Raw genomic sequence first — 13,033 nt, 5'->3', positions numbered from 1 at the left:
TGCCAGCTTAACTTACTTCACCTGTAGATTGGCAGAAAGTATTTTCTCCATTCTGAAGGCAAGTAGCAGGTACTCGAAGGAAACAGAAGCTGTAGAAACCCAATGTTATCCTCTCACATAAGTGGGCCTTCTTCAGCAAAACCTCCAAGTATCCCTATTTTCCAGGGACAGTCCCAGATTTACAGAAGCCATCCTGGTTTCTGATTTGATCCTGGAATGCCCCACTCTCCTTTAGGACGTCCCTATTCTCATTGGAGAAATGTAGGAGGTAAAGGTACCCCTGCCCGTACGGGCCAGTCTTGACAGACTCTAGGGTTGTGCGCCCATCTCACTCAAGAGGCCGGGGGCCAGCGCTGTCCGGAGACACTTCTGGGTCACATGGCCAGCGTGACATCGCTGCTCTGGCGAGCCAGAGCCGCAAACGGAAACGCCGTTTACCATCCCGCTAGTAAGCGGTCCCTATTTATCTACTTGCACCTGGGGGTGCTTTCAAACTGCTAGGTTGGCAGGCGCTGGGACCGAACAACGGGAGCGCACCCCGCCGCAGGGATTCGAACCGCCAACCTTTTGATCGGCAAGCCCTAGGCGCTGAGGCTTTTACCCACAGCGCCACCCGCGTCGCTTTTGTGGATATAGTAGGACGTCCCTATTTTCATCAGAGCAATGTTAGAGGGTATGGAGTTATCTGACCCCAAAGACATCTGAAAGCAGCCCTGTATAGGGAAGTTTTTAAATGTCTAATGTCTAATGTCTTATTATGTTTATATATATGTTGTAAGCTGCCCAGAGTGGCTGGGCCAACCCAGTCAGATGGGTGGGGTATAAACAGTAGCAGTAATCATTATAAGCTCACTGGAAGGACAGATCCTGAAGCTGAGACTCCAATACTCACCTCATGAGAAGAGAAGACTCCCTGGAAAAGACCCTGATGTTGGGAAAGATGGAGGGCACAAGGAGAAGGGGACAACAGAGGATGAGATGGTTGGATAGTGTTCTCGAAGCTACCAGCATGAGTTTGATTAAACTGCGGGCAGCAGTGGAAGACAGAAGTGCCTGGCGTGCTCTGGTCCAGGGGGTCACGAAGAGTCGGATACAACTAAACGACTAAACAACAAGAATCATTATAATCATAATAATCATAATAATTGAATAGGACGTCCCTATTTTCATCGGAAAATGTTGGAGGGTATGTGGGCAGGCAGAGTCTAGGGCAGGCTTCCTCAAACTCGGTCCTCCAGATGTTTTGAGACTAAAATTCCTATCGTCCCTGGCCACTGGTCCTGCTAGCTAGGGATCATGGGAGTTGTAGGCCAAAAACATCTGGAGGGCTGAGTTTGAGGAAGCCTGGTCTAGGGTCTGTACTCCCCAAAGGGAGTACCATGACTGGTAACGGTGACCCCATTTTTTCTAACGTTTAAAGCCTGGTACTTGGAACCAGCTGATGAGTGCTGAGAGCCTTCTCCTTAGAAGCAGGCTCTTGGTGTGAGTCAGCTCAGCCTTTAGATGGGCTTCGCGAGCCCCTTTTAAGTTGGCACCTGATGTCACAATGATATGTGGTGATTGACAGATGGATGACCCACCCACTAGTTAAAGTTGTCCAGAAGAAAGAGAAAGGATCTGTTTTAGTTTCTGTTTTACTCTGAATTCCACTGAATACTTGCAGAACAACAGTATAACAGGGCTGTTGCTCTGATGCCTTCCTTTGCAGGCTTCTGAATAGCATTTGGTTGTCACCGTACAAAGCAGGATACATTCAAAACCTATAAGAGAAAAGAGCCAGAGTGTTGTAGCGGTTAGAGGGTCAGACTAGGACCTGGGAGATCTCAGTTCAAATCCCCACTCAGCCATGAAGCTTACTGAGTAACACTGGGCCAGCCATTACCTCTCAGCCACAGGGTTGTGATGGGAGGAAGGGACCATGTACATCAGCTTGAGCTTTTTTGGAGGAAATATTGGGCTATAAATGCCATAAAATAAGCAAGTCATTTCATTACATCGCATAGCATGTTTCTGCCCAGTATTCCATTTCTGCTGATGCTTTTCATCCATGGCAAAAGATGGTTTAATTGAAGAGAGGCAATGAAATGTACTTGCAATGTCCTTAAAGATCTCACCGTGTTCTTAGTACCAAAAAGGGAAATGAACTTGTTTTTAAGTTGACAACTTAAGCGCTTCTCATTCAGGCTGAAGACGTACGTCCATTGCCTTTCCAGGTTAAACCCTTTCTTCTTTCCCCTCCTCCTTCTTTTAAAGGCTGATGAAAATACAGTGGTTAGCCACCGACATGGAATTAAATGCCTTAATAACATTCGTATTTCTTCTCATTTGCAAGTAACCAGAAAACAACATGGGATGCGGGTGGCGGTGTGGGTTAAACCACAGAGCCTAGGACTTGCCAATCAGAAGGTCGGTGGTTCAAATCCCCGCGACGGGGTGAGCTCCCGTTGCTCGGTCCCTGCTCCTGCCAACCTAGCAGTTTGAAAGCATGTCAGAGTGCAAGTAGATAAATAGGTACCACTCCGGCGGGAAGGTAAATGGCGTTTCCGTGCACTGCTCTGGTTCGCCAGAAGCGGCTTATTCATGCTGGCCACATGACCCAGAAGCTGTACGCCGGCTCCCTTGGCCAATAAAGTGAGATGAGCGCTGCAACCCCAGAGTCGGTCACGACTGGACCTAATGGTCAGGGGTCCCTTTGCCTTTACCTAGACAACAACAACTGTCCAGTGTCCAGTTTGTGTGTGTACATAGGAATGGTCCATGAACAGTGTTTTAAGTCAAGCAAACATTTTACATTCTTAAAGGAGGAAAAATAAAATCTGTTCACCAGGCTAACAACGTATGGATGGGTTTTGCTTTCTATTTAGTTTGAAATATGATGTATCTTTTGATCTTCCTGCATTGCAGGGCATTGGACTAGATGACCCTCGGGTCCCTTCCAACTCTACAATTCTATAATCTCTTCTCCCCACTTTCACATACGTTCCTTTGCCAAATAGTTTTGGATCACAGTGAAAGTCAACTTACGAGTGCATTAGTCACAATATAAATGATCTTGCATTTTGACATTGGATAGAGGCAGTTGCACCAATGCCAGGGGAAATGGGTATTTTGCTGACAGCTGACTTCTGATGAGAATTGGTGTCGCTCACAACTTTTGACTTTCGTTAGCGTCTTGCAAAGAAAGCACAGAAATCTTACGTAATGAGATTATTGACGTATATAAAAAAGTATGCTGGAAAACGCGCCGTTTGACATGATTGCTTTTCATTAAGTGCATCCTGCTTTTGAAAAAAGAGATTAAAGGATTGAAATGCTACTGCAAGAAAGGAGAAAAGATGTTAGTTGAATATTAGTGCTTTTGGTGCTCAGAATGGATTCATTTTGGGTGGGATGGAGATTCTTGTGCTGTCGAAGGGTTCAGCATTCAACAGGGGAGCTGAATGGGGAAGAATTGTAGCTCAGAGACAGAACACCTGCCTTGTAGGTTCAACCCCTGGTTTCTCCAGGTGGGGCTGGGAAGATCTTGGAGAGCCACGGTCAGTTAGGGTCGGCAATCCTGAGCTAGATGGATCTAATGATTCGACTCAGTATGCAATAGATCCTTGTGTTCCTTTGATCACAAAGCTGGAGACAGCCCCTTGAATGTAATTTATTTATACCCATAAGTGTCTGAGGCCTAGTTCTCATTGAGGTGGACAACCAGTGCCTGCATGACTACAAATTGCATGTTGGGGCTCCAATGACAGGATGCCCCCCCCCCCATACACAAAAAGCTTGCTGAACATTCTAGCAGGGAGAAAAAGTTTAGCCTAGTCTTCTTCCCAGTGTGCAAGTATTCTCTGCGTAGTATGTCTTGTTTTGAGCTTTTGCTGAGGCTGGGGGTGGGTAGGAGTCTTTATGCTGTTGATTCCCTCCCAGCCATGGATCCTTCCATTCCTATTCTGACTGTCAGGGAGAAATGTTTTGCTGCCCTCACTCTGTTGTCGCTTTTGCCCTCACTCTGATTTGGCTTTTAAGATGGCACTGAGAGAGTGTGAGCAGGAGAAGGAAGGAAAGTTTCTTCTCAGCAAAAAAAGAGGCATTGAAGGGTCTTGGAAAGGAAGGAAGGGAGAATGAGAGAGCGAGAGAGAGCGAGAGAGGAGCAACGGGGGAAATTATTAGTGGGAGCAGGAAAAGAGTTGAATGGAGACTGTGCGGTTTTGTGAAATATTTTGCTCCCTCCCAGGCCTTTCCCACCTCCCCCCTGGCCCTGTCGCTCAAGCTTTGACTTCCTTTGGGAACTTTCAACAATGCTCACATTGATTTTCTGAGTTTGTTTGTTCTGTAGGTCTAACATGCTTGTGGTGAATTCACCCATTCAGAATTTCAGAGATTGCTGCAAAATAAATTGTGTCTCCCTGCCTCTTCCCCTGTACCTGCCCTTGAGCAGAGCCACCCTAAATTCACTTCACTTTGGAGTAATGGAGTAGCAGCTAATTGTCTTCAGTGAAGGCACTGCAGTCAGAAAGTGGTGACTCAAAAGCCATGCTTTGTCCTTTTTATCAGATTTGCAGAGCAAGCTATCCAACTTCCATTCTGGGTTTAAACAATAGAAGTACACGTAAGGGTGATCGCAGAAGCAACTTTATAAGTGTAATAATTAGACAAACTCAGCACATTACAAGACTTTTTTCTTCTCTAGGGCATAGAATGTGTGTAAGATGTTTGTCATACTTAAAATATTCTTTCTAATATGATTTGGGTCAGAATTATGAATGTTTTGCTGAAAAAAATGGACTTTTCTGTAACAAGGGACAAGAAAATTTAAGGTTTTCTTTTTACTATGTAAAATGTAATGTAATGTAAATGGTTGGAATAAATAAAATTAATTGATTGATACAAAGTAGGCAAGGAAGGTGAATTTAACTGTTTCCTCCCATGTTGCTGCCCTGCCTGAGAGAATTCCTTCTCTAAAACTGATATTTGCATTGGGAGGAAATGAATGGCCATGGAGACTTTCCTTAGGATTTTAGCTAGGGAGGAAAGTGTTAAACTATCTTTCCATGCCTATTCTAATCCTGTTGAATCTCTCTCTCTCTGGCACACAAATACATCATTTGCAAAACTTTTCACTTGCACTCTGACTAACCCAGAAAGGAGAAAGGTGTCCATTGAACTGAAGACTATTGGGCCCTGGCCCTCAGAACCATGGGGTTCAAAGGAGGTGAAGCCCAAGAGAGCCTCTCAAGTCCTCTTCATTGCCCAGCTGCAACACAGCAGCCCTGCAATGCTGCCAGCGGGACCCCAGACAGAAGGGAACCTGGGATGCACTCACACAATTACTTCTAATTGCCCCAGAATGCCTCCATTCACCTTTGTGGTTTACTCAGAATGTAGCAGCAGCCTGCACTCTCTCTGAGCCTCCCCCAGAACCTCAGAAGAGTGCACTGGTCACTTACAACTCCAATCCTAAACTCCCAGCATAGGCACCAGCTCCTAGCAGCCCAGCTCTTTTGGCCTCCCATATGACCCCCCCCCCAATGTTCAGAATGGTCAGGGGATGGAGGAAGCTGAGTATAGCATGGTTTCAGTGGCTGGCTCCTTTTCCTGCTACCATGGAGGGAAAGCCTCTAGCCAGTGGTTGCAGTGGGAGGAGAAAGAGTGGTTGCAGTGTGGAGCCGAGTGAAGCACAGTGTGGGTTCAGTGGCTTCTCCTCCTGCTGTTGCCACGTAAGGGTAAGCTGGGAATGAAAGAGGAGGAGCCTTTGACCATTGAAGACACTCTACTGGTGCGTTCAGCTCCACCCCGGCTCCTTCTGATGTCCTGACTTCACACATCATACGCCATCACACCATCGTGCCTGTGTCATCATCCCCCTAATGTTCTGCACAATTTGTCACCTCTCCCTCCCAGTAACCTGAACACCAAGAGTCTAGGCGCATGGGGATTCCAAAACCTGAGGTTGGCAACATGCACTCTTCAGCAGTCACTAAGATGCAAGGACACAGTTGTCCTCTAGTCCAGTTTAGCCCTTGAAAGTAATGGACATCTGATCAGGGTCCTGATGCTTCTGGAGGAGTGTTTTGTTCTTTTCCCCTTTGTGGCATTTCCTTCGTTGAATGTTCCTGCCAACCTTACACCAGTACAGTGGTACCTCAGGTTAAGTACTTAATTCATTCCGGAGGTCTGTTCTTAACCTGAAACTGTTCTTAACCTGAAGCACCATTTTAGCTAATGGGGCCTCCTGTTGCTGCCACACCACCAGAGCATGATTTCTGTTCTCATCCTGAAGCAAAGTTCTTAACCTGAGGTAGTATTTCTGGGTTAGCGGAGTCTGTAAACTGAAGCGTATGTAACCTGAAGCGTATGTAACCCAAGGTACCACTGTATTTGTGTCTCCCGCTTCCAACACCTCATCCACTTTGGATAGAATCAGACCAAAGGTGAATTCAGGATCGCTGTTCACTTTATTTCTTGATGCTGTCACATTCACCTCACACCCTGATGGAGGGTTGTGTGCCCCCTGAGGTCCAGCTTCTGGCATGTCACCAATTGTGTTGGAGTTGAACTACCATTCTCCTGGCAGCTAGCAAATTGGGAAGCTGGCATCATGCTGCAGTGGTGTGTGTGCTTGGCAAAGTGTTAGTTTGCAAGAGCATTGAAGTGACTTTGAGGTTTTGCATTTGCTGATGGAGTTTTCTGGGGACGAGAGAGATGTCCTTGGGTTAGCAAGGAAATTCTCTGCGTGCAAATCGGGCCCTCGCTCGAACCAGGGTCACCCCCAACATTCCCATGACAGCAACTGAAGCTTGATAAGGTGTGCATTAACTCGATGAGAAGGTCTTCAAATGTCACTTTCAAAAGGGTTCTGGGAAGACCAGCCCAGGCAGGTTGCAAGATTCAGAACCGCTTTCCACGCATGTGTTTCAAACAAGGAATTAGTCTTGTGAGGATGGTGCTCCTCCAAATGGAGGAAGGTTGCCCCCACCATTTTGGGATGAAGTGGGGTATGTGGATTCAAAATATGCTGTGTCCTGGTGTAGGACGGTGGGGTGAGGCCACACCTTTATAAGGCTGCCTTGTGGGGGCCATGACCTCCTTCCCTCAGTACCCTCCATGAGGTCTCGTACCATGTTGCTCTCCATGGGGGCTGAACGGGATGTGGTGGTAGTGGTAGGGGAAGTGTGGGCGGGGGCAGGTTACAGAAAATATATACCTTTCTTCAAGCATTGAAGGCTGGGTGGCATATGCAGCACAGTCCAATTAAACCAAGGTCACGGATGAAGAATAAGTCTAGATCCAAACATGTTCCAGAGACAAAGTCGGCCAACACTCTGCTGTTGATATCATAGGGAGTTCAGGCAAGACACAGCAAGGCAAAGCACCGAGGAGAGAGATACCCTTGTTGTCTCTAGCAACTAGAAGGCTTAAGAAGAAGGCCTTTTATACTATGGGTCTGCGACAACAACAACAACTAGCAGTACAGGAGTTATTGGGGATGTCTTACTCATGAGTAGGCTAATGCACCATATCATTTCTCTTTAGCCTGGACCCAAAACGTTTGATACTGGTGATATTGAGACTTTGGGTTGTGGTTCCTAATCGCAGCTAGTAACCCAAGGAGTCCTAGATACTAAGAAGGAAGGCAATGGATTTTGGGGGGGTTGATTTTAGTTGTTCCTTTGAATCAGGTCTCCAATGCAATATACGTGAGCATCTTGAATTTTAAGCGTTTGGTTTCAAGCCATATCTTAACTTAATAAACTGGCATTAATAAAACCCTTCACTGTAATGTTTTTTTGCAGCAAGTTCAGGGGGGAATGATACTGATGTAATTTACATCCAAATGCTCTGTATGGGACAATTGCTGATAAGATGGGACAATTTTGGAACACTCTGTCCAGTAAGAAAACAAGCAAGCCAAAAACTATCTGGTATTTCAGACTTGGCAAAAGGTGCATCGATTTTTCTTTTCTATAGGACATTTGATGAGTAAGTTGGTGCTTTGGAAGTGCAGTTTTGATAGATTAGGATGCAAAGTGGCTTTTAACTCTCTGTGGCAGGGAAACTGGAGAAGGATCTGATAGCAAAGAAAACTGCTGCAGTTTTCATAATATGTAAATGAAAATAAACGGGCACTTCTACTGGAATCAATTGTTTTATGCATATATGTGTGTGTGTGTAGTTTATGTGTGTACACACACATGCAAACAAACAAAGGAACAAACTACTAATAAGAAAATATCAGAATGGTTCACAACAACTATACACAAAACCATCCAATCAAAACCATATTTAAAAAGTTAAAATCAGAAATTGGCTAACTACTGTATTCTTAACTGCCTGCATAGTTGTGAACAGAAAAGTCTTCAGCAGTCATTTAAAAGTTAAAACAGAAGGCACTTAATGAATCTCTATTATCAGAGCATTCCAAAAATATTGGGCTCATAATGCTAAAGCCTTGCCAGCTCAAGGGATGACCAACAGCACTCCTGCAGATGATCGCAGTGAGGAAGCTGGAATATAAAGGTTCTGGTAGTCCTTGAGGTACCATGGACCTCAGTTGTTCAGGGCTTTGTAAAATTAATGCAAGGACCTTGAACCTGGCTTGGTAGTAGATGGGCAGGCAGTGCAGCTGTGTTAACAGTGTGTCACTACTACTTCTCCAGATGCCTTCATCAGCAGTCTACGTTCTGCACCAGATGGAGCTTCCAAACCAGACCCAAGAGCAGCCCTGCATAGAGCACATTGCAGTAATCCAGCCTTGAGGTTAAAGCTTAAGATTTATTTAAATAGGTTCCCATCTGCAATATATATTCAGTGCAGTAATATACCTTGTAATATACATCTTTGAGAGTAATATACATCTTTGAGAGAAGAAAAGCCTAAGGAGTAAACCCTGAACAAATTCAGAGTGGAGTGTCTAAGACGGTTGGATGGCATCTTGTACTCTTCTTTCCAGCAACTGTGGCAGCCAAGCTGGTGCCAAATGTCTTGCTATGCTTTTCTTTGGAGCACATCAGTGAGACTGCCCAGGCTTGCACCCCAGAGAGGTCACTTTGGTGGTGCTGATGACATGGGAGTTCTTGGTCTCTCCAGCCCCAACAGGTACTGTGATTCTCCAGCGGTTTGACAAAATCACGGAGAAGAAGGCTGTGGATGACTGCTAGCCACAATGGCTATATTCCACCTCCAATGTTAGGGTCTGTATGCCTCTGAATACCCATTGCTGGGAGTGACAGGCAGACAGAGTGCTCTTTTGCTCAGGTTCCCATAGACATCTCATTGGCTTCTGTGAGAACAGGTTGCTGGCCAAGTTGGGCCATTGACCTGATTCAGTGGGCTGTTCTTATGTTCTCGCATTTTGTGAGTCACTGGTGAGGTGGGCAGGCACAAAAGCCAGTGCCATTTTGGCTATGTCACCACAGTTATGGAACACCCTCCCAAGAAAAGCTGTTAGGATGCTGTCAGTGGCTCCCGGCTGGTTGCCCAGGAAAGTACAAAGACAAGGACAAGTTTCTTATAGTCCTTTTGTATTTCAATCTTTACAGAGAGAGGCTATAGGACCCAGCCTCTTGGATAATGGCGTTGCCCCAAGTGAATCTGCACCCCCCCCCATCTCTCCCACTTCCTTATTCATCATTTTCATCAGCTCCTCTACAGATGCTTCTACGTGCCCTCTGTCTTTGAGCTCTTTGCTCTCCTATATTTAAGGCTCGCCAGGTTCTGGGAGATGGAGGGCTGGAATGCTTTCGAAGGACAACGTGTCAGCAAGGTGTTGCTCCGGCTCTCCCATGATTTCCCAACTTTCCCCCTCATCTGTCTCTGAGCTGCTATCTCCCTCAAACCCCTGTTGCAAATCTATACAGTCTTCCTCCTCCTCCCCCCCCCTGGAAGGGTCAGGATGGGGAGGCTGTATCTACCATTCCTCCTCTGCCCTGTCCCTTACAAAAGCCCACTTGCATCAAATGCTGCTCACGATTTGACAAGCAATACATATTTGGTTCTATAGGAAAGATTTTGGGAATAAGTTAAGCCTGGGATGTGGAAGGATATGGCTTGAAGTTATCCATATGTAAAGCAGTATTTCTGATGCGGATGCAGTGGAGATCTTTGATGCTGTGTGTTACATATTTAATATTTGGTGTTCACATTTCCGTAAGCTGTCTTAGAGGTCCCCTTGGGAAAGAGAGGACACAATATTTCAGAACATAAATAAAAAGCATTGCAGTGGTGTTCAACCACCTTAACTCTTCAAGATCTCTATTATTCAGTCAAATTAATTCACCCTTTGTTTTATTACTCATTCCAGAATTACTTGTTGCTTTGTTTCCTGAAGAAGCCTGGACCGCTATTCAAAGGAGATCTCACATAGTTTCTTCTCTCTCTCATTAGGGAGAAGATGCCATTCCACCATGTCACGGCTGGGCTGTTGTACAAAGGGAACTATCTGAACCGGTCACTCTCAGCTGGCAGTGACAGTGAGCAGTTGGCCAACATCTCAGTGGAAGAGTTGGACGGTAAGGATGATTCACCAACAAATTGCAGAATCATAGTGCTCTGTTTTTTAAAATTAAATCCTTATGACCTTGCAAATTGTGAGTTGAAAGATATGCATGGGATGGGCCAGAAAATGGTTACTTTGGTAGTGTTTCTGAAAATTTAAAATATTCACTTTTTAAAAAATAATAATTGTGAGATCGCTGATCACAGGGACTTGATTCCATCTTCCCATGCATCTAGTGAAGTCCAGTTGAAGATGGCATAAGGTAACTTCTCCCATGGGCCTTTCTCAGATCAACAATCTTGGAAGCTGCAAGAGGCTACATGTTGGAACAAAAAACCCCCAACCCTCTTAATTTCATATATGCACTCATGGGGTCTGAACTGGAGGTGAGAGACCAGGAGCAAAGCCTTGGGGTCACAGTAGACAGCTCAAAGAAGATGTAAACCCAGTGTGCCATAGCCGTGAAAAAGGCAGATTTCATGCTAAGGATCATTAAGAAAGAAATTGAAAAGCAAACTGCCAATATCATCGTGCAAAGCTATGTTACTGTCATGGAGTTCTACTCAATATTGATTCAGAGCAGACTCCATTGTATAGTTAGCAGAATAAAAACTTAAAACACATTGCAGGATTCCCAAAAATAGACCAGAGGCAATTGTATTTCATCCAGCAGAGCTTTCCTGCTACTGAAGGCAAATGAGCATAATGGTCACAAATCCCACACATTCAAGATTGGCACTGTCCATAAGAAATCCAATTGCAGCAGACTTAACTTAGACTTACAATAACTTATAATAAGTCTAAACCTTAACACCTTAACATATTATGTACAGAACACCACAGCAGAAGGAAAAGAGATGGAAAGAGAAAGTGAAACCCAGGCTCCTTCTGGCCTTACTTTTATAGTCAGCATGACCTTGACAGAAAAAGATAAGAGAACCAGTTTAAACCAGTTGTATTCAGCTTCTCTGAAGGAATAACCCAAACATCATGAACCTTCTGCTTGTTTCTTTCACATGGAGAAGCTTCCAAAACCCTCTTGAATTAATTAAAATAGGAAAGATCTCTACACATCAGATCAATATTTTCTGCATTAAGAAAATTGACTTCCCTGAGATGCATTATTTACTTGTAACTGTCCAAATAATGCTGAACTCCAGGTCCCATCACCTCCCAGCCTTTGCCCATGTGGGCTGTAGCTATTGGGAATTGTAGTTCTGCAAGATCTGGATGGCCACAGGTTTCCCCACCCGTTTTACACAATTTGTTTATTAGCATTAGACAACAATCCAGTGAGGTGGGACATGAGAGCTGCGTATGACCAGTCCCTTCTTAATTTTTACTTTCAGACAGGGCAGGTGTGTAGATGTGAAGGCAATGCTTCAGACCTGACTTCCTCCATTCTGGTTAATCTTACAGAGAGTTTTGGGTATGAATGGGTTCTCTTTAAGGGACACCTGTTACACACACACACACACACACACACACACACATTCTGATGCCCAGTTCAGGGTTCACAGTGGCACGTCCTTCTTCTGGGCTCGACTCGTAGACTTGGTTATGAACAGAAATGTGTCTTTCTGAATGAGTTTCCGTAGTGGAAAGAGGCATAATGGATGCTCTCTCTGATAGCTGTGTTATAAAAACTGTGAGTGTGAATTCAGCACATTGGTTTCTGCCTTGTCCCCACCCCCACCCCCCTGCTTGAGTTGCATGAAGTATCTGTGTACGTGTGGGGTTTTGTTTTTTGCATAATGTCGCTAGAGCTTTTTGCTAATAGTCTGTTTTTCTTCACCTGTTAGACAATCAGTTTCTCATGGGAATTCCCAACACATTTTTTCCCTAGCACAGTTTTTGTTGCAACCATAGCTTCCTGGTGATGTCCCAGTCTTTCAGCTAAGCTGAAAACATTTGCTTAAAAATGAGAGGCAGAAAGTTCCATTTGTGTTGTAGATGATTTGGATTCTCTGAGATCTCTGTAACAGCATGCATGGGTAGAATGCTTGTTCCCCTTAATACTGGCTGAAGTAATACAAAAACTAGAAGGATGCTCTCTCTCTTGAACTTTTCAGCAGTAGTTTTGTTCCATTTATAACTACCTGTGTTATCTTTCCAGCCCATAAGCTCAAGGGCTCAGCAGGGTCTCTAAGTGCCTTCTCCCGTGTCAAATGGTGCCGAGTTTCAAAACCAAACTTCACCGAATGAAACTGTAGTTTAGGGTCCGGTTCAAAGGGTGTTGTGCTCTTTCTCAGGAGCCTTCCTTGGTACCAGAAGTGTAGCGTCAGTTACCGGTCCCCAGGGTGGGCACACAAGCACATGCACTACCCAAGTGGGTGCCATCCCAGCCCTTGCCGCCACTGCTAGAGCAACCCCACCCATACCATAGCAAAGCGGGGCCATGCTGAGTTGCCTGCCTGCCCACACAGGGGGGAGCCCAGCTAGTTGGTGTGGCCCTTGGTGGGTGGAGAGGAACACCAGCTCTACTGGGGACACGTGTGAGCACCTACTTAGTGCCCTCTCAAAAACTGCGTGCCCGGGGCTCACACA

General features: G+C 45.3%; 1 protein-coding gene across 5 annotated transcripts in view; it reads left to right on the top strand.

Annotated features, from left to right (window-relative positions):
* CALN1 (calneuron 1) overlaps window positions 1-13,033 on the top strand; it is a 130,635-nt gene that overhangs the window by 52,896 nt on the left and 64,706 nt on the right. For all 5 annotated transcript variants that reach the window (XM_028708554.2, XM_077919429.1, XM_028708555.2 and 2 more), the window contains one exon: window positions 10,375-10,499. In XM_028708554.2, coding sequence (XP_028564387.1) covers window positions 10,375-10,499 — 125 coding nt within the window. The remainder of the gene's footprint in view (window positions 1-10,374; window positions 10,500-13,033) is intronic.

The sequence above is a fragment of the Podarcis muralis genome, chromosome 15 (assembly GCF_964188315.1).
Source record: "Podarcis muralis chromosome 15, rPodMur119.hap1.1, whole genome shotgun sequence".
Lineage (NCBI taxonomy): Eukaryota > Metazoa > Chordata > Lepidosauria > Squamata > Lacertidae > Podarcis > Podarcis muralis.
Note: the sequence above shows the minus strand (reverse complement) of the source record. Positions and strands in the feature narration are given on the sequence as shown.